At 39.7% G+C, this 17,329-nt stretch overlaps 2 protein-coding genes across 4 annotated transcripts in view; both read left to right on the top strand.

Annotated features, from left to right (window-relative positions):
- The first annotated feature begins 1,470 nt into the window (after positions 1–1,470).
- Positions 1,471–4,227, top strand: LOC130696323 (WD repeat domain phosphoinositide-interacting protein 2-like). 3 transcript variants are annotated; one of them, XM_057519408.2, is made up of 10 exons: positions 1,471–1,708; positions 1,764–2,022; positions 2,091–2,285; positions 2,342–2,613; positions 2,701–2,880; positions 2,950–3,057; positions 3,129–3,220; positions 3,397–3,444; positions 3,557–3,571; positions 3,832–4,227. In XM_057519408.2, the coding sequence occupies exons 1-10, from the start codon at positions 1,638–1,640 to the stop codon at positions 3,939–3,941; spliced, it is 1,350 nt and encodes a 449-aa protein (XP_057375391.1). In that variant the 5' UTR covers positions 1,471–1,637; the 3' UTR covers positions 3,942–4,227. The 3 variants fall into 3 exon arrangements, with proteins under 3 accessions (XP_057375391.1, XP_057375392.1, XP_057375393.1); XM_057519409.2 differs by lacking the exon at positions 3,557–3,571 and having other exon boundaries at positions 1,472–1,708; XM_057519410.2 differs by lacking the exons at positions 3,397–3,444; positions 3,557–3,571 and having other exon boundaries at positions 1,473–1,708.
- Positions 4,228–5,552: 1,325 nt separating this feature from the next.
- LOC130696328 (triple functional domain protein-like) overlaps positions 5,553–17,329 on the top strand; it is a 38,231-nt gene continuing 26,454 nt past the window's right edge. The window contains exons 1-31 of the mRNA XM_057519414.2: positions 5,553–5,810; positions 5,971–6,175; positions 6,246–6,444; positions 6,538–6,893; positions 6,993–7,173; positions 7,234–7,356; positions 7,424–7,615; positions 7,704–7,853; positions 7,925–8,017; positions 8,082–8,191; positions 8,285–8,492; positions 8,553–8,668; positions 8,753–8,915; positions 9,067–9,161; positions 9,247–9,418; positions 9,486–9,863; positions 9,937–10,260; positions 10,374–10,464; positions 10,526–10,599; positions 10,669–10,786; positions 10,868–10,949; positions 11,048–11,213; positions 11,355–11,503; positions 11,600–11,746; positions 11,880–12,132; positions 12,277–12,507; positions 12,588–12,713; positions 12,797–12,895; positions 12,997–13,143; positions 13,244–13,401; positions 14,010–14,088. Of these exons, the coding sequence (XP_057375397.1) occupies positions 5,717–5,810; positions 5,971–6,175; positions 6,246–6,444; positions 6,538–6,893; positions 6,993–7,173; positions 7,234–7,356; positions 7,424–7,615; positions 7,704–7,853; positions 7,925–8,017; positions 8,082–8,191; positions 8,285–8,492; positions 8,553–8,668; positions 8,753–8,915; positions 9,067–9,161; positions 9,247–9,418; positions 9,486–9,863; positions 9,937–10,260; positions 10,374–10,464; positions 10,526–10,599; positions 10,669–10,786; positions 10,868–10,949; positions 11,048–11,213; positions 11,355–11,503; positions 11,600–11,746; positions 11,880–12,132; positions 12,277–12,507; positions 12,588–12,713; positions 12,797–12,895; positions 12,997–13,143; positions 13,244–13,401; positions 14,010–14,088 (5,079 nt within the window). The 5' untranslated portion in view covers positions 5,553–5,716. The remainder of the gene's footprint in view (positions 5,811–5,970; positions 6,176–6,245; positions 6,445–6,537; positions 6,894–6,992; positions 7,174–7,233; positions 7,357–7,423; positions 7,616–7,703; positions 7,854–7,924; positions 8,018–8,081; positions 8,192–8,284; positions 8,493–8,552; positions 8,669–8,752; positions 8,916–9,066; positions 9,162–9,246; positions 9,419–9,485; positions 9,864–9,936; positions 10,261–10,373; positions 10,465–10,525; positions 10,600–10,668; positions 10,787–10,867; positions 10,950–11,047; positions 11,214–11,354; positions 11,504–11,599; positions 11,747–11,879; positions 12,133–12,276; positions 12,508–12,587; positions 12,714–12,796; positions 12,896–12,996; positions 13,144–13,243; positions 13,402–14,009; positions 14,089–17,329) is intronic.

Here is a 17,329-nt window from a genome sequence, read left to right as displayed (position 1 = left end):
CTGTCCAGTAAACACAACATTACAATAAGTAAAAAGTTATAAATTTATAATACTTATTGTGCAATAAACTAAATGCAATTATCCAATTACGAAATTCTATTTCATATTAAATTTTAACTTATTTTCATTTCCTAAGTTTAACATTTGCATTTTTTCTTCTATATTTCACTCACATAACACCATAGTTTGAAAAAGAATTTAAGGATCGGCAGCAGGGAATGTATTTGATTTACTTCGGTGCAAATCAGTTTTTGATTGATTACGCGTTTTTTGTGCCCTGAGACAACATACCAGTAATATTAAGAATGACTGGTTTAACCCTTGGACATGTTATAGCTCCTCAAGTGCTGCTATATACAAAGGCACTTATGTACAGTATGATAGGAAAAATAAACGTGAAACAAAATGTACACTAAGATGTAGAAAGAGGTTGTCCACTAGTAGCACAAGAGAAACATATACTGTTTACTGTTGTTTCATTAAATCTTTTGGGCATTACTCTAACAGTGGTAATAGGAAATTTGCATATTTGTTAAACTATATTTGGGAAATATTTCCCATGAATATACAAATGAGTCAAATACATGTTTCTTCTTCTGGAGATCTCTTGGGCAACCAAGTGATAAAATAACGTTTTGAAAAGATACCATGATTCAAGGAACATGTTGTGTATTACTTACATGACCCAATCGGAAAATCTACACAGTTGTTGGGTTGAATTACAGTTTACCTATGAATGTTCGGCTATTTTCAACCTTAAATCTTTTTGGGAAAGGAGCCTTGTTCAAGTTGGGTGTTCCACTTATCTATCCAGGAGTTGGGACAGACTGACTTATACACCTTCTGAAAGTATTGGCATGGTGTGTAATCTTCACCTTTAATCTTCTGGCAACGATGAAAATCAACAAAACTTTGCCAACAGTATCTAAGTATTAAGCAACACATAAGTACATTGATTTTACTCTAAAGAAAATGAAAAAAAGGATACCTAGTTTGATTCTGATTTGGGAATCGGGGATCCACAGGGGCTGTAACAAGTTCTTCGGAGGACATGATGGCCGACATTAAATTGATTTCCCGATTATCTAGAATGCAACAAAGTGCTATACAATTTTGTTTCCATATGAATATCTAGAACCATTTAAATATTCATGGTCGTTGGAAGCTATAACTGCAGGTTAAGGCTAATGACGAAAATGCAATAAAAAAGAAGAAATTAATCCTCTTATCGTTGTTGAAATTTTTTGTACATCCTAATTCAAACATTAAATATAGAATCTTCGATTTGGTCGAAAGTAAGTAAAAATCTTCGTAAGCGATACCTGAAGCACGTCCACCGCCAAATCCTTAGTAAATGTAACAGTAAAAATGGCTGCCTTCTTTTAGACACTACATATTCAGACATCTAGCGGCAAAAACATAAACGATTTTGAGATAAAACTATCTGTTTTCCATTCTCCGTTGTTGACAAAAAAAATCAGCTGCGCAACAGAGAAAACAAAGAAGTTAGTAAGAACCAGTTGAACAAAAAGTGTTCCAAGATTGGTATTTGTCGTTTCCTTGCAATAAGGTGTTATATTTAGCAACTGTAGAAAGATATTGAGTTTGTTCCCAACAAATTTCTCTTAATTTAACGGATGAGTCAAATCCGACAAGAAAATGACTCCAATTCAGGAGGTTTCTTCGTCAACTTTAACCAAGACTGCACGTATGTACTAACTGCATATGGCAATTTCCGATATTCTAATTTTTTTTTGCTTCAGGTCTCTGGCTGTGGGAACAAAGATCTGCTACAGGCTGTTTTCTTTGTCTTCTGTGGATCGCTTAGATCTCATATATGAAAGCAGTAGTGAATTGGATGGAGATGTGTGTCTTGTGGAAAGATTGTTTTCTAGCAGCCTCGTAGCAGTAGTCAGCTTATCATCCCCACGCAAGCTGAAAGTTTGCCACTTCAAGAAAGGAACAGAGATCTGCAATTACTCTTATTCCAATACCATTCTAGCTGTAAAACTTAACAGAGCTGTAAGGATGTTTAACAGATATAAAATTGTGTACAAGGAAAATTCATTTTTTTTTCTTCCATTATATAGAGATTGGTAGTGTGTTTGGAGGAGTCTCTGTACATCCACAACATAAGAGATATGAAAGTTTTACATACTATACGTGACACTCCTCCAAACCCCCAAGGTTTATGTGCATTATCTCCCAACAATGACCATTGCTATCTAGCCTATCCTGGCTCTTCAAGTATTGGAGAAGTCCAAATTTTTGATGCCTACAATTTGGTAAAATCAAATTTTACTGATGTCATTAATTGAAATTTAATGTATAGTGTTTACAGCAAGCTAAAACCATGATACCAGCTCATGATTCGCCACTGGCTGCAATTGCCTTTAGCTCAACAGGAACTCTAATTGCGACTGCCTCCGAGAAAGGAACTGTTATTCGAATCTTCAAGGTGTCTGATGGCGCTCGTCTGCACGAGTTTCGACGAGGAGTAAAACGTTGTGCCACAATTTACAGCTTGGCATTCAGTGCTGATTCCAACTTTTTGGTTGCTTCATCAAATACAGAGACAGTTCATGTCTTCCGATTAGAAACCACCAAAGATGCGTAAGTTTCCATATTTTCAATACTGTACCCGTTTTGTATCACAGCGTTATGTCTCTTTTTAAATCTCAAATGTATAAATTTAAATAGACAACGTCCTGGTTCATCTAGCGAAGAGCCTCAAGGCTGGATGGGTTACCTTTCCAAGGCAGTCTCTGTTTCTGCCAGCTATCTGCCAACTCAGGTGGCTGACGTATTCAGTCAAGGCAGAGCGTTTGCTACAGTTCATCTCCCATTCCAAGGCGTTCGAAATGTCTGCGCTCTCGCTACGTAAGTAATAGAGGGTTTATAGTATCAATGAGTTCAGTGCAGCTTTTCTATTTTAAAAAATGTATGTAGAATCCAAAAAGTCACTCGTTTATTGATTGCATCAACGGATGGGTATGTTTACATTTATGCCATCAACCCGTTAGAAGGAGGTGACTGCACGTTGTTGAAGCAACATCGGTAATAGATTTATTCGTCCCTCAAACAAACCATAGAATAGTTCAACATTTTTCGTGTCCTTTTTTTTATAGACTGGATGGATCAACTGAAAGTGGTCCTGAAAATTCTCAATCGTCGGAAGTTCACAGTGGAGGCCAAGGCAAAGTCAAATTAGATTCGACAGGTACATAATTACTGTAGCAAAAATCACACTGATTTCGGGTGGTGGCATCATTAGGCTAAAGCTATTTCGTGAATTTTCGATTCCTTTATTTTTTTCACGTACATACCAAAATCAAACGGAATGTCTTTTTTATGTTTGATGCGGTAATTAACACACCGCCGTGTGATAACATGCAGGTAGCTACGCGCTCATTGTCAGGGGACGACCATTCTCTCAGATGACAGGTACCCCCTACTCTCCCGATTCAAAGAAAAATTTTACAAAGTTTCAGCTTCGTTTCCTTTACACTTCTTTTCGTTTTTTGGTTTATCGTCATCCCGTGGCGGGCTTTCGTAGCTGATGTCCTAGGAGGTTGGGGTTCATCATATTTCCTTTCGATCCACTATTCATACTTCCTTGTGTCTGGTTGCTCCTGCTTTGCATGTTTTTTCAGCTAAATAACCCAATCGTGTAAAAAAAAAAATATGGACAATTTGTATTTACGCTCTCTCGAACAGCTTATTTGAGGGTTTGCATGCATTGGAAAATTTTATTTGTAATAATGCATTCCAAGTTATCGCACTGATCGATTGGTCAAAAGCTAACCCTGTAATGCTTATTAAACTTTACAGATTCTGAAAAGTTCCACGATATGGAGCGCGCCACGGAAGTTCCACCGGTTAACCATCTACGCTTGGATGACGATGGAGAATTCCCGCCCATGACTCAAAAGCTGGATTGAATTTCTATTTTGTTCCAAATATTTTATCAAGGATAATTTTCTATCTTTTTTCCAAAATGTGCTACAATATTCAACTCTATCCCTCTCCTTACCCGGTCGGCCGTACTGAGATGATGACAAACATCGGATTCTCTTTTTTTTTTTTCCTACGATTGTTGAGTTAAAACCTAGCTTCTTCTTAGTTTAGACCATTCCCCATCGTCTCGGTCAATAATCGAGGATAAGATTCTTTACATTTTTTGGTTCTCCTAGTGTCAGTGTGTAAATACATTTGCCCTAAAAATACTTGTAGGTTTGATAGATGGTTAGTCATAGCTCTTCGGTTCACCAGGCTTGAAGAGGTTAATTAATCTTGATGCGACAACTATGGCCGTAGGCTGGGAGAAATATGTAATAGTTGTGGTGGAGTTTTTCGTAAAACAAACAACCGTTTTTTTTAATGCTATTTTATGAACTTTGCAGTAACGGAATTTTCCCAGCCTCCTGCCGGAAAACCCGCGAATCAGGTGATTAAGCTATCACAAGTTGATGCATCACGATTGTCCGCGGCATTGTGAACGCTAGTCCCCTCCAGGGTCCTCTCATGCAGGAAAAATATTTTTGAAAGGGAATATTTCCAAACGAAACACGAAAACAACATTAGCAATATGTAAAGAAATAGTTGTTATTTGCAGGACCAATAAGTCAACGTTCATTGTCATGCCAAAGCCTGTTTTAGAAATTTTGCAGGTTGGCTGTAACCCACAAATCGTGGCATACCAAACGAATTTTGAGAGTTTAATTTTCTATAGCACATAATAAATACCTTTTGATTTTGGCAGAACAATGACACTAAAGTGGCTTCCATGGTTTACTTTGAATTTTAATTGGTTTTGGATTTTAGTTGTTTCTGCTGTTTTGGTTGGAATAACATTTTTACCACAGGAATGAATGGTCACCAGTTTATGTAAAGGAAACGATCAGCTACAAATACAATAATATTCTTATTTTTTAATTTACTGTTACCCTAGAATTTTACAATTTTTCTCTCGAACCCCCTGTTAAATTTCCTAATTGATAAAAAGTGTTTATATTTAATATATTAAATCTGTCCACTAATTCGGTTTTGTCTATACTTTACTAAACAAAGAAGCACATTATCTTGATGGGTTGATCAATGGTGAATGATATTTCCTTCTAGTAATATATAAAACTTATGTAGTACGATGAGTCCGAATGTCAACACATCCGTGGAGATCAATGTTGAATGCGTAAGTTCCGTTCATTACCTTATCAGGCCATGACACAGTACGGGTGACTCACTGTTCATCTTGTTTTTCGTATAGCTACATAACTGATTCAACTTCCATGCAGAAAATCATTCGGGCTTGCTGATGGCATGCTGATAGCTTATGAATAACAAATTAGTCGCAACGTCTAAGGCAACATTCTATTGTAACTTGTTTTTAACGTGAATAAAACAATGTGAATATACGTGCTCGTTAATCCACGATGATCAATCGTCCGCTTACGGCAGAAATCTGTCGTGGCATTGAATTTTTATAATTTGTTGTTTCGCTTTGAGCACATTTACCAGAAAAGTGCCATCTTGTGGACGAATGGTCTGGTCTAATCAGGGTGCAATACACTGATGAATGGCGCTCGAAACACTAAACAATGTCTTGCGTGTCAAAATAGCTTACTGATTCTCCCTCTTTTAGCTTATCACTGTTGGATAATTTTCGTTGTAGGATGTAAGCCTATTCAAGATCGCATAGAGGAGTAAAACTTTGAAAATGGCAGAAACGTTTAGTGACAATTCAAGTGATTCAGCAGCGGAAATTTCGGGGACTAATAATACGGCTACAGCTGCCTTCAAACCACAGTCAGGTTGGTTTAACTCTCAAACTTTTCTTGCAAACGCAATTTGTTGAATGCTCTAGTGGTTTTCCCAAAGCCACTGTTCACGTTAAACGTTGATTACAAATGGGCTCCAGTTGACTATTTCTTTTCACATTTTGTTGCATATTTGTCTATTGATTCTCAACAGGTCTGCAACGGCTGGATATCATTGGCACATCTCCTAAAGCACTAGATGTTGTCAATCTTTTGGATTCCCATGTTGTTTTATTACCTGGGGGAAGAGATCCTAGTGGTCATCCGCTCATCACTTTTCCAAGCATAGGTAGCTTAAGAGAAAAGATCGGAAGAGAAGATTACAAGAAGGTTCTACACTATTTGGCTTCCATAACCAGGTAGTGAAATGATATGGTGGTAATTTATATGCTGTGGAACTCTAACAGTAATAATATGTTTCTTGTTTAGCCCTGAATCCCAAGAAGTTGGTTTTACAGTCATCATTGACACCAGGGGCTCCTCATATAATGCAATCAAACCAATATTGAAAACATTAGAGGAGGGAAAGATACCTAATTTGAAAATAAATCATGTTTATCTGACTAAGCCAGATACCTTTTGGCAAAAACAAAGAACTCTTCTTGCCAAAGGGAAATATCGCTTTGAGGTATTCATTTAATTGTACCCTATGAATAACCTAGAAAAAATAATATGTATATTGTTCCTGAAGGATTAATCTTAATCTTAATGATCTATTTAGACTGAAATGTTAAGTCTGGAAGGCTTGGCAAAAGTGGTTGACTCAAGCCAGTTACCTTCGGATTTAAATGGAAATCTGCAATACAACCATCAAGTGTGGTTGGAAATGCGGTTGGCTGTAGAAGACTGCCTGTTAAAGGCCAATGATTTACTGGATTCATATGAAGATGTCAAAGACCAAATGGAAGATCTTGTTACTTGGTTAGACGATTGGAAATGGGGAGGTCACGGCCAGCCGGAAAATCATGGAGTAGAATATCTAAAGGATAACCTGCAGCGGCATATCGAAATTCGGAAAAGAATTCGTGGTGAAACCGTGGAACAACTGCAAAATTTAGTACACAACGTTCTTCAAAGGTATTACATCGTTATATAGATAACTGTAGTTGTGTAAATAATCGACAATTGCGCATTCTCTATGTATATATATTTTTATTTTTTCAATTTTTATTTCAGAATAAAATCGGATCCTTTTCTAAATTCAAACCCTGAATTCCAGTTTAGTGTTACTCAATTAACCAAAGCAATGCACGCAATTCACAAAGCGTATGGTCAAGTGTGTGATTCTTGGCAGCAAAGGAAACTACAGTTAGATCAAGGCATCCAGCTTCGCATGTTCGAAGCTGACTGTCAGAAGGTATTGATTAACAATCGTTTGTGCTTCCTTAAACTTACTGTATTCGATTTCTCCGAATAGATGTTTGACTGGATGTTTCAGTCCCGGGAAGAATTCCTAATAAACTATTTTGATATCGGAAATTCGCATGTTTCATCCAAAGAATTACAGGAGCATCACAAATGTTTTTCGCTCAGCTCAATGGTGAATTTGTAATGTTCCCGCACGGAAGAATTCACTGCTAAATATCTCTATCGTCAAAATCTTGCAGGATATGTACGTAACGGTCAATCGCCTCTTATCACTGGCAGGACGTCTGTTAGATAGCCGTCATTTTGCATCTTCTTCTATTCGACAAGTTGCTCTACTTTTAGAAAAGGGATGGAAAGAATTTGCCTCGTTACTTGATTTACGGACTCAGGTCTTAGGCTTAAGTGTTACCTTCCATCAAAAAGCTGAACAGGTAAGTGTATCTTCGGAAATGAAACCAATGTCATAATGCATTCGTTTTATGGCATTTAAAATTTTCATTTAATCTCTCCTCGTTTTAGTACGTAAGCAGTGTTCCAGTTTGGTCACCGCAATGCGATGATGGAGCAACAAATGTCCCCGGTGCAGTTAATCCAAATGAAGGCTTATTGGAGAACGCTATTCATCAACATCAGTCGTTGTACGAGCTCATGTGTCTGAATTACACAGAGGTAAACAATTACATGAAGTGAAAATGTACTAATTTTGTCACAAGCAATTTGTTTGATTCTAATTATATCAGGTTCATTCAACTAGCAAGAAATTACTGTATCAACTAGATCATTTGGTACAGCTAGCTAATCAAAGTCGAATTGATGCCTCAAATGAGAAACAGGTATCTTTACTAAAAGATAAATGAAACTGAGATGGCGGCAATAAGCTATGTATTGAATTAACAGACATATCCCAGGCCAAAACCATGGCCATTATCAACAAACCCTGCCGAAGATTATTCGAAAGGTGCTTCCCATGTCTTGGCTGTGATTCATCAAATCTTAAATCACCATAGGTAATAGTCCATGATAAATATGTTGAATTTGCTGTGTTAAGGAGCTAAACATGCAATTAGATCAATACAAGTAACATACTTTTTTAATTTCAGGCAATTGGAACAAAAATGGAGTGTAAAGAAAGTCAAGTTGCACCAAAAACTTGCACTGCGGTTGTTCCAGGACGATGTTAAACAGGTGCTCGATTGGCTTGAAAATCATGGTGAAGTCTTCCTACGGAAAAATGTTGGCATCGGTCGAAATCTGGCTAAGGCAAAAGCATATCAAAGAAGCCATCAGCATTTTGAATGCGTAGCTCAAGTAATATCTGCAGCTTAGCTTGTTTAGCAATCATTTCAATCTATCAATACTTTCTTACAGAACACTTTTACAAACGCTGAAAAACTGTTGGCAGCAGCAGAAGAATTGGCCCAAACTGGAGAATGTAGTCCTAATGAAATATATGCAGTTGCACGGCAATTGGAGCAACACGTTGGGTAAAATTGATTTTTTATATGCAATTTTTTTTGGGTTGGATGCCAATATAACGTGTTTTGTTGATTTTTTTTTTCTCTATCTAGTCGTTTTATCAATCGCGTGGCTCAGAGACGCCATGTGTTGGATCTTGCTGTTTTGTTTTACACACATTTAGCCGAAGTAACCGCGTGGCTTGAGAGTTTACGACGGCATTTGTTGGAAGATTTGAACTTTAGCACCGGTACACCATCATTAGAAGACACACAGGTAAATTAGATAGCCATTGCGGCTTAAATGAAATAGGAACCTACACCTAAAATAATACGAGTCGAGGAATAGCAGTCGCCTTAGAAACCCAAATTTTCCATGTCGGAAAAAAAAACAAATTAATGAAAGGATTGAATTATTTGTTTCACAGAATATCCTGGAGCAAATGGCTCTTCGTAAAGACTCCACTACGGAGGGATGTTTGAACACACTAGCTGAAGGCACTTCGTTGATTGAGCAGTTGAGGTTGGTCTCACCCCTCTAGCTTAGACCTTGAGCTGACGATTGTAATTACCGTTTCTGATTGTGGTTTTTGCTTCTCTGTGAACAGCGCTGTTGGGCAAACGGCAGAAAACGACACTACAGGGTCTTTTAGCGTGATCGAAACGTCAATGGAAAGACTGAATCAGTTGAACGAAGAAGTTCTTACGCACTGGAAAGACCAAAACATGAAACTGGAGATGTACATCCAGTGGAAAATTTGGGAACGCGACGCTCTCGAAGTAATTTCTATTAAATGAATTCAATTGAAATTAATGACATTAGTTTATGTACGCATTTCGTTTTCAGGTTTCGTCCCAGTTGGAAATGTGGTCTCAAGAGCTCAGCGCCGCCCAAAATGGAGCTGAAGCCCCTCCTACGGGCGTCACAGGGGATGTCTTGGGAGATGTAGCGCGTACCGAGTCTCTCCTGCAGCATCACAATGATTCCTTGAATCATATGCAGAACGCCGTTTTCAATATACTTCAACGTGGTCAGGAAATCCTCCACGTTCTGGAGACTACAAATCCTACTGCCCAGTTGTTGCAGGGTTCCGAGTCTCGCACCCAAGCTCTACTGGAAACGCTCCACAAGTCTCGGATGGACCTCGATGATGTAGCCGAGTTGAGACGCGTTAGCCTAGAGCTGGACGTTCAGATAGTTCATTTGCAAGTAGAAGCTAATCAGGTAGAACTTTACGTTAATAGTTTTGTTTGATGTTTATAATATTTTAACATTTTGTGGATAAATCCTTCTCTAGGTCATGTCATGGATCCGAAATGGAGAAGCCATGCTCTTGGCGTCCCTCTCCCTACCAAACAACTTGGCCGAAGCCGAACAACTGCGCGGAGAGCACGGCCACTTTCAGGTCGCAATAGAGCGAACGCACGCGTCAGCTAATCAGTGCCTGCGGAAAGCTGAAACCCTCCTGCATTCAACAACGGGGCTTAGCAATATTCAGCGGCAAACGCTCAGCGATGTCATTGATGGCGTGACACGTAAATGGCAAAACCTCGTTCAGTGCGCTGAAGAGAGACACAAACTCGTAACAGCTAGTCTCAACTTTTATAAAACAGCTGAACAAGTAAGACTGCCTTTCTTTTTTTTTTTTTTTTTTTTTTTTTTTTTTTTTTTTTTTTTTTTTTTTTCTCCAAATGATTTCAAATGACAATGTGGATTTCATGTTCGCCTATCCAGGTTTGTTCTGTACTAGACAGCCTTGAACGCGAATACCGTAGAGAAGAAGATTTTTGTGGATCCGCTAATGCATCAGTCAACCATGTGATAGGTACAAGCCAAAATGACGTAGTTGTGGGAAAAAATCTATTTTCGTTGAATTTTGTTCGCAGATGAAAACGTAAAATCGGATGTCATGCCTCAGTTGATTCACCGCCATCAAGAACAAAAAGAAAATTTCCTCAAAGTAAACTTAATCAACCGTAATACCGGTTTCGAATGGGTGCTCTAAATTTATGGAAACCATTTGTTCTAGGCTTGCACGTTAGCTAGACGGACTGCCGAAACATTTCTTAAGTATTCCAGTCGCAGCCTTCAGTTTTACTCCTTAAAAGGGGAGGCGAGTTATCGCGGACCGGAACAGAGAGTTAAAGGTATGTTTCCATTTTAATCTTATAGAATGGGAAAACATATTTTTGGCAGAATTAAAGTCCTTCTTTTATTTCGTTTCATAGGAATCTTGGAAAAGTTACTAAGTCAAGAAAATAGAGTACTGGAAGTGTGGACGGGACGAAAAAAGCGACTCGATCAGTGCAGGTGCAATTAATAATGATGTCTTGTTGATTGATGAAACGAACTGGAATTAACTAAGTCGGTCGTGGTATTTTTTTTTTTTTTTTTTTTTTTTTTTACAGCAATTTTAGCGCATTTATTCGCTCCGTACGCCAAGTTCTGGATTGGCTTTCCACGTCTGGAGAGAGCTACCTGTCTTTACACCCAGTCAGAGATATCAAAAATCTTTCCAAGGACGTCGCACAGGAATGGCTCGAGGATAATAAGAAGTTCAGAGAAGAGGCCAAGGTTCTCTCATTCTATTATTGGCGCAATAGATTTATTTTCAGCTAAATTGCGCGCTATCTATTATTAACGATTTTTATCTGCGCCTGTGTTTGCAGCAGATTGGATTCCGTTCTAATTGTTTCTTTGTCTTTCGCCCTGCAGGAAATCCGTGATAAAGTCAAATTACTCCTGCAATTGGCTGATACACTCCTGTCGAGCGGGAATAACGTTCATACCCAAGCCATTAGTCATTGGGCCGACAACGTTGACCTGAAATACAAGGACTTTAGCAGTCGTATCGACCAGCTGAAGTATTATTTTCGCATTACTCTAGAAAGATTTATCGTTCCTTGACTAACCCCCTCCTTTTTTTGTTTGTGTACGTGCTCCGTCTTTGCCAATTTCAGGCTCCAGTTGGAAGCACGTTTAGGCATTACGCTGGCCAGATCACCAACGGATCCCAAACCAGACTTACCGATTCCTTCTCAGCCACAGCCTCCTGCGCAAAGTCAGCAACCCGATGATGGCAAAAGGAAATCGGCTCGCCGAAAGGAGTAAGTCTTTTGCAATTGCCACATAATCCTTCGAGTAGTATAGATGGTTGGCATTCTCTTCCTTAAAACGTGAAGGGAAATCTGTTCGAGCACAAGCCGCAGAATGAATGTTTTATACCTTATCCTCTGCTAGATTTATTATGGCCGAGCTGCTGCAGACGGAGCAGAGTTACGTCAAAGACTTGGAAATCTGCATCAAGTTTTACTTCAATGCCCTGCGCAACCAAAGTAACGAGTTCAAAGCCCAGCCGGGATTGGTCAACAAGGAGGATATCCTTTTCTCCAACATGAAAGATATTCTGGAATTTCACAAAGAAATTTTTCTCAAAGAGCTTCAAAAGTACGAGGCCATGCCAGAAGACGTGGGCCATTGCTTCGTAACTTGGGTACGTGTTGGCAACCAATCGATAATGTGGCATAACTACTTCCACCATAACAATCCCTCATTTTCAACTTTTGCCGTGTATGGATCGTAAACAAAAAACGCTAATCACCAACACAAACTGTTACGTTTTGTGGGGTTTCCGCAGGCTCAGAAATTCGACATCTACGTGCACTATTGCAAAGATATGCAAGAATCTAACGCAGTGCTTGTCCAGCACGGAGGAGTTCCTTTCTTTGAAGCGGTGCAGAAGAGGTACAACATCGAGCATCCCATCAGCGCCTACCTGATCAAACCAGTTCAGCGAATCACCAAATACCAGCTTCTTTTGAAAGAGCTTCAAAGCTGCTGTGATGAAGAGGGCAAAGGAGAACTTAAGGTGATTTCAAAAGTGGTTGAAAACGCCGATTATGTCCTTTACATTCCCTTTTTTTTTTTTTTTTTTTTTTTTAAATGCAGGATGGACTGGAAGTAATGTTAAATGTTCCGAAAAAAGTGAACGATGCGTTACACGTCTCTTTATTGGACGGGTGTGATCTATCACACGACAAGCTGGGGGATGTTATTATGCACGACACCTTTCAAGTACGATCACATTTGTTCTGTTATTAGTATTCACCCGAAGTGCAATTAATCTTGTGCTGATCGATTGTTGATGCCTCCTTTAGGTATGGGATCCTAAACCTTTGATTCGCAAAGGTCGTGACCGGCATTTATTCCTGTTCGAGTTGCATTTAATCTTTGCCAAAGAAGTCAAGGATTCACAGGCAAGTGATTGGATGAATCGTTGCCGTGTCGGATAAGCCGGCCCGCCCTTTCGTGTGCGCCGAATCCATTAATTAACCTGGCTCCCATTGTTTCTCGACAGGGCAAATCAAAGTACGTTTTCAAGCAACGCCTGTTTGTGAGCGACGTCGGCGTCAACGAGATCAATGAAGGAGGAGGCGACGAGTGTAAATTTGTCATCTGGAGCAGAAGGTCCTCGTCATTACCGGACGGCAAAATCATTCTCAAGGTACCAACATCACACGATACCGAAGCGCCATAGTCGTTACAGACGGATGAGCCCTGACACATAAATAACGTTTGACATTTGATCTGCTATCGATAATTAGGCCAACTCAAGTGAAGTCAAGAATGCGTGGGTCCGCAAGATGAAGGAAGTGGTACAAGAGTCGTATCTCAACAGCGCTCTTCCGCTTTCCAATGTCAGTCTAGATCCGCTGCCAAAAAGCCCGCTGAAAGTGAGATCGGCTGTTCAGCGAACCAGCAGGTGAACGTCTTTTTTTTTTTTTTTTTTTTGCTTGTTGTTGTTGTTGCCATACTTTCTTTCTGGCATTCATTTCCTCTATTACTCCCCTTGTTGAACGGGAAAAAATGGGACTAAAAAAGGAAGGGGGAAACCCGTGGGCGCCATCGACGTTGCACGTGCGATCGTAAAAGGCCGAAAAAAACCAACAAAAACGCCACAGTGTTCACTGTGGAGTTGAGAGTCTTTGATAAGAGTTTACACACAAAAATATGAGTATGAGAAATCGTTGTGATGGGATGACTCATTTCGTTGTGGCGTTCGATCTCGCCGCCGCCCCATTAACAAATCGCTTTGGACAGCGCACAGTGTCTTTGTATGAAACTGAGCAAAGACTTGCTCTTCGTTTCTCTCTCGTTTCGTAACCACATATATTACATTTCTCAACCGATTCTTTTCTTGGGCAAGGTTCTTTTCATACGTCTTCGCCTTGAAGGCGATTGCGTCAGAGATAAGCCGTTTTTGTCTCCTCCTTTCTTTGTTTCGGCTAAGAGCTATAATGTTTCGCATTTTTCTTTTAACTGATTAGTTTGTTTTTTTTTGTCTTCTTTTATTGTTACGACAATTTGCAGAGAAATGGAGGATCACAATGAACTTGACGACAGGAATTCGCTGACGTCGCACGGATCGGCCACCGCGGACAACGACAAGGTAAGACCCAATTCCGCTTGATTTTTTTTTTTTTTTTCTTATTCCGTTCGCTGTTTCTATTGACACAAGAAGTGGTAGGCGAAAGTGAAGCCCAAAATCGTGCGGCTGCATTTTTTTTTTTTTTTTTTCCTGCGTGCGTCTCGTTTTTGCTTATTGTGAGCTAAGGGTGACGGATATGAATACGAACGAGCGGTTTTTTTTTTTTAATTTTCTTCTTGTATAAGACGCGCCTTGGGTGCCGGACCGCCTTTTAAATCGGAGAAGAAGAATAGTCCGTCTTTTGCTAGACGATCATTCATTGAACAACGCTTTTCTTTTTTTTACCCATTTTTTTTTCATTTTTTTGTCGACGTTCCCAGCGTCAGTAATTATTGACATTGACAACTTACGACAGTTAATTGATTATTCAGACTGATATTCCGCCTCATTCCGGAGTGTTTTTAAAACAAAAAACGTGCGGCGTTATTTGTTTCTCTTTTTTTCTTTGTTGGCTTTCCCTTTTTTTTTTTTTCCAATTTAATTTCGTTATGCCAACGACGCACAGATTGTCACGGCCAGCAGCGAAAAAGAAAAGAAAACAAAAAAGACATGTTTTATTAGTTCCAAAAAAAAAAAAGAGGAAGGCGGGGCCGACGTGGTTTAAATTGCTGTGCTCGCCCATGTCATATTCAAAAGCGATGCAGAGTCGCCGGAATTCCGCGATCTGTGAAGCGTGACACGAAAGCGCCGCGTCGTATGGCCGTGATTTTGTTGAGACATGAACGCATTTTTCAGGCGGCCAAAATGTTCGGTATTGATTATCAGACGACTCACTTTTCGTTCCCGACGACGTCTACGATTTTTTTTTTTTTTTTTTTTTGACCCATCGGGAGTTGCCATGGATCTCGGCCATAGGAACTCTCATCTTTTTCTAAAAGAATAGAGTACAGAACATCTGCACTCTCATGGCATGTTGAAACCAAAAATCCACTTGTTTTTTTTTTGTTTTGTTTTGTTTTGTTTTTTTGTTGTTGTTTTACTTTGTTTTATCCCCCCGCCGACTTGGCTGGGCCAAATCAAATGCTTTTTATTTTCTTCGTCTGGAATCAGAAGACGCCAAGTGGTTAGACATGGACTTTTTTGTGTGTACATATGCTTCAGTCGAGTTGTGTGTAATGGGTTTCTTATTTATTCTTTTTTTTTTGGGGGGGGGGAGAGAGGTTTTTGGTATGAGGGTAACTCTACACGAGGCCAACGAGAAAGAAGGAGGAGGATTGAGATACATAGTAGCGAAAGTATAGCAATCCACGCCAACGATATAGAGCTGTCTCGCCATCTCTTTTTCCCTTTTCCGTTCGACGCTGATGAGGTCCATCGATCTTTCTGTTCGTCTTTTTTTTTTTTTTTGTGCTCGTGTGGAAGGCGGAGTTTTGTTATCTTTTTTTTTTTCCAGCCGGAATATAGAATCCTCACAAAAGCATCAATCCTCGCAATACCCCTCCCCTCTTTTTTTTTTTTTTGAGACGGTTTTGATATTTCCGTTTTTGTTACTCCCGTTATATCCCGCACGTTTTCTTTTTTGCTTGGCAATAGAAAGCCGCTAGCGGGAAAGTAGTGAAACGCAAATCCTACGGGACCAATCATCTAACTTCTCCCGCAGAAAAAAAAAAAAAAAAAAAAAGGATGACTCTTGCGTGCAAGGAAAGCAAATGCTACGAATGACAATAACGCAATAAGGACCGTCGGGGTTGATGAGTTATGGCAGGAAGGACAAAAAAAGAAAAACCTTTGCAATAAATCGGGTCATTTCCATCATCCATTTTTTATTTATTTATTTTTTTTTTTTGTTTCTTTACCTACTTCAGCACACAATCGGGACATGTGTTTTGCGTTTGTGTGTGTGTGTGTGTGTGTATAGCGCGTGTGTCTAAAAGCGATAAGATTGTGCGAGTAGCCTTAACCCATCACGGCATTTCTCGCAGATATGGGAGAATTTATTCTACGAAAATCCAGGGTCTGGGCCGGCTGTTTCTAAATGTGACCATCTCGCGCTCCCAGCCCAGCGCACTGTGGGTTCTCGCTGGCCAGATGAATAATGACCAAACATGCCACGGCAGCGTGTTCTGTCCGTCTGTGTGCATTGTTTCTCATGGGAAAGATAAAGGAACTAGACTGGGAGGGAACTGCTACTTCTTCGGGATTTTTATTTTTTATTTTTTATTTTTTTTTCTTTTCTCTTTTCGTGACGGATAGCATCTCGTTTCGGCCGCCTCCCAACATTTTGCTTCTTTGTCATTATTCTTTTTATTTTTGTTTTTCTTCACGACGCGGTGCTCGATGTTGTCATGGCACCATCCTCTCGCGCTCTGTGTAATCCAATGTTGTTTGCGGGCGTGCTGCTCCCGTCACGCTTCGCCAAGTCCTGGGCGTGTTCCTGTTGTCTTGTGGGTCTTGACCCGGGTGACATTTGATTGCCCACAGTTGCCAAGCGACACACAGCCTCATCAACGTTGACAGATCTGTTTGCCTTGCGATCCCTACCGGACAACAAACGTAAACAGCAGCCTTTTGTTTTGTTTAGTTTTTTTTTTTTTTTTTTTTTTTTTTTAATTTCAAAATAACGGCCCTTCTTTTCTTTTTCTTTCTTTTTTTTTTTTTGCGGTACGAAATGAGAATTGATTCTTGGAAATGATTGCAGAATGAAATGGGAAAAGAGACGCGTAGTGTTTTGTTTTTGTTTTTTTTCCTTCCCTTTTTCCCATTCAAAAACGGTTATTTATGGTAATCTTGTTTTGCGATCGCGTGTCGTGGACGAAATTTTAGATGACTACTTCTATTACCACGTACATAAACGAGCCGCGTGCCCCACCATTGCCACCATCGGTTAAAAATATAGAAAAGAGCACGAGCGCTAGCCAGCCCCGTTCACCGATCCGCCAGTCTGGCCATCTGTAAAAGGGAAACGAGGCCGTCAAATCCGATCAGTGATGGACGAGGCGACTCTCTCTCTCTCTTTCTCTTCGATATCTCTCTCTCTCTCTCATTCTCTCTTTCTCGCCCGTTTCGTTCGTTCTTCGATCAGAAACGGGTGGACCGAACTGGCATCTGTATCAACTCTGGCGTGCCAGAAAAACTAATCAAAACTGTGTGTTTGGCTGTATAAACAAGTGCTGCTGTCCTAGAGACACAACGAAAGAAAAGAAAGAGAGAGAGAGAGAGCAAAAGGGAAAGGGTGATTTTTTTTTTTTGATTTATTTATTTA

This window comes from Daphnia carinata, chromosome 10 (assembly GCF_022539665.2).
Source record: "Daphnia carinata strain CSIRO-1 chromosome 10, CSIRO_AGI_Dcar_HiC_V3, whole genome shotgun sequence".
NCBI classification, from domain to species: domain Eukaryota; kingdom Metazoa; phylum Arthropoda; class Branchiopoda; order Diplostraca; family Daphniidae; genus Daphnia; species Daphnia carinata.
Note: the sequence above shows the minus strand (reverse complement) of the source record. Positions and strands in the feature narration are given on the sequence as shown.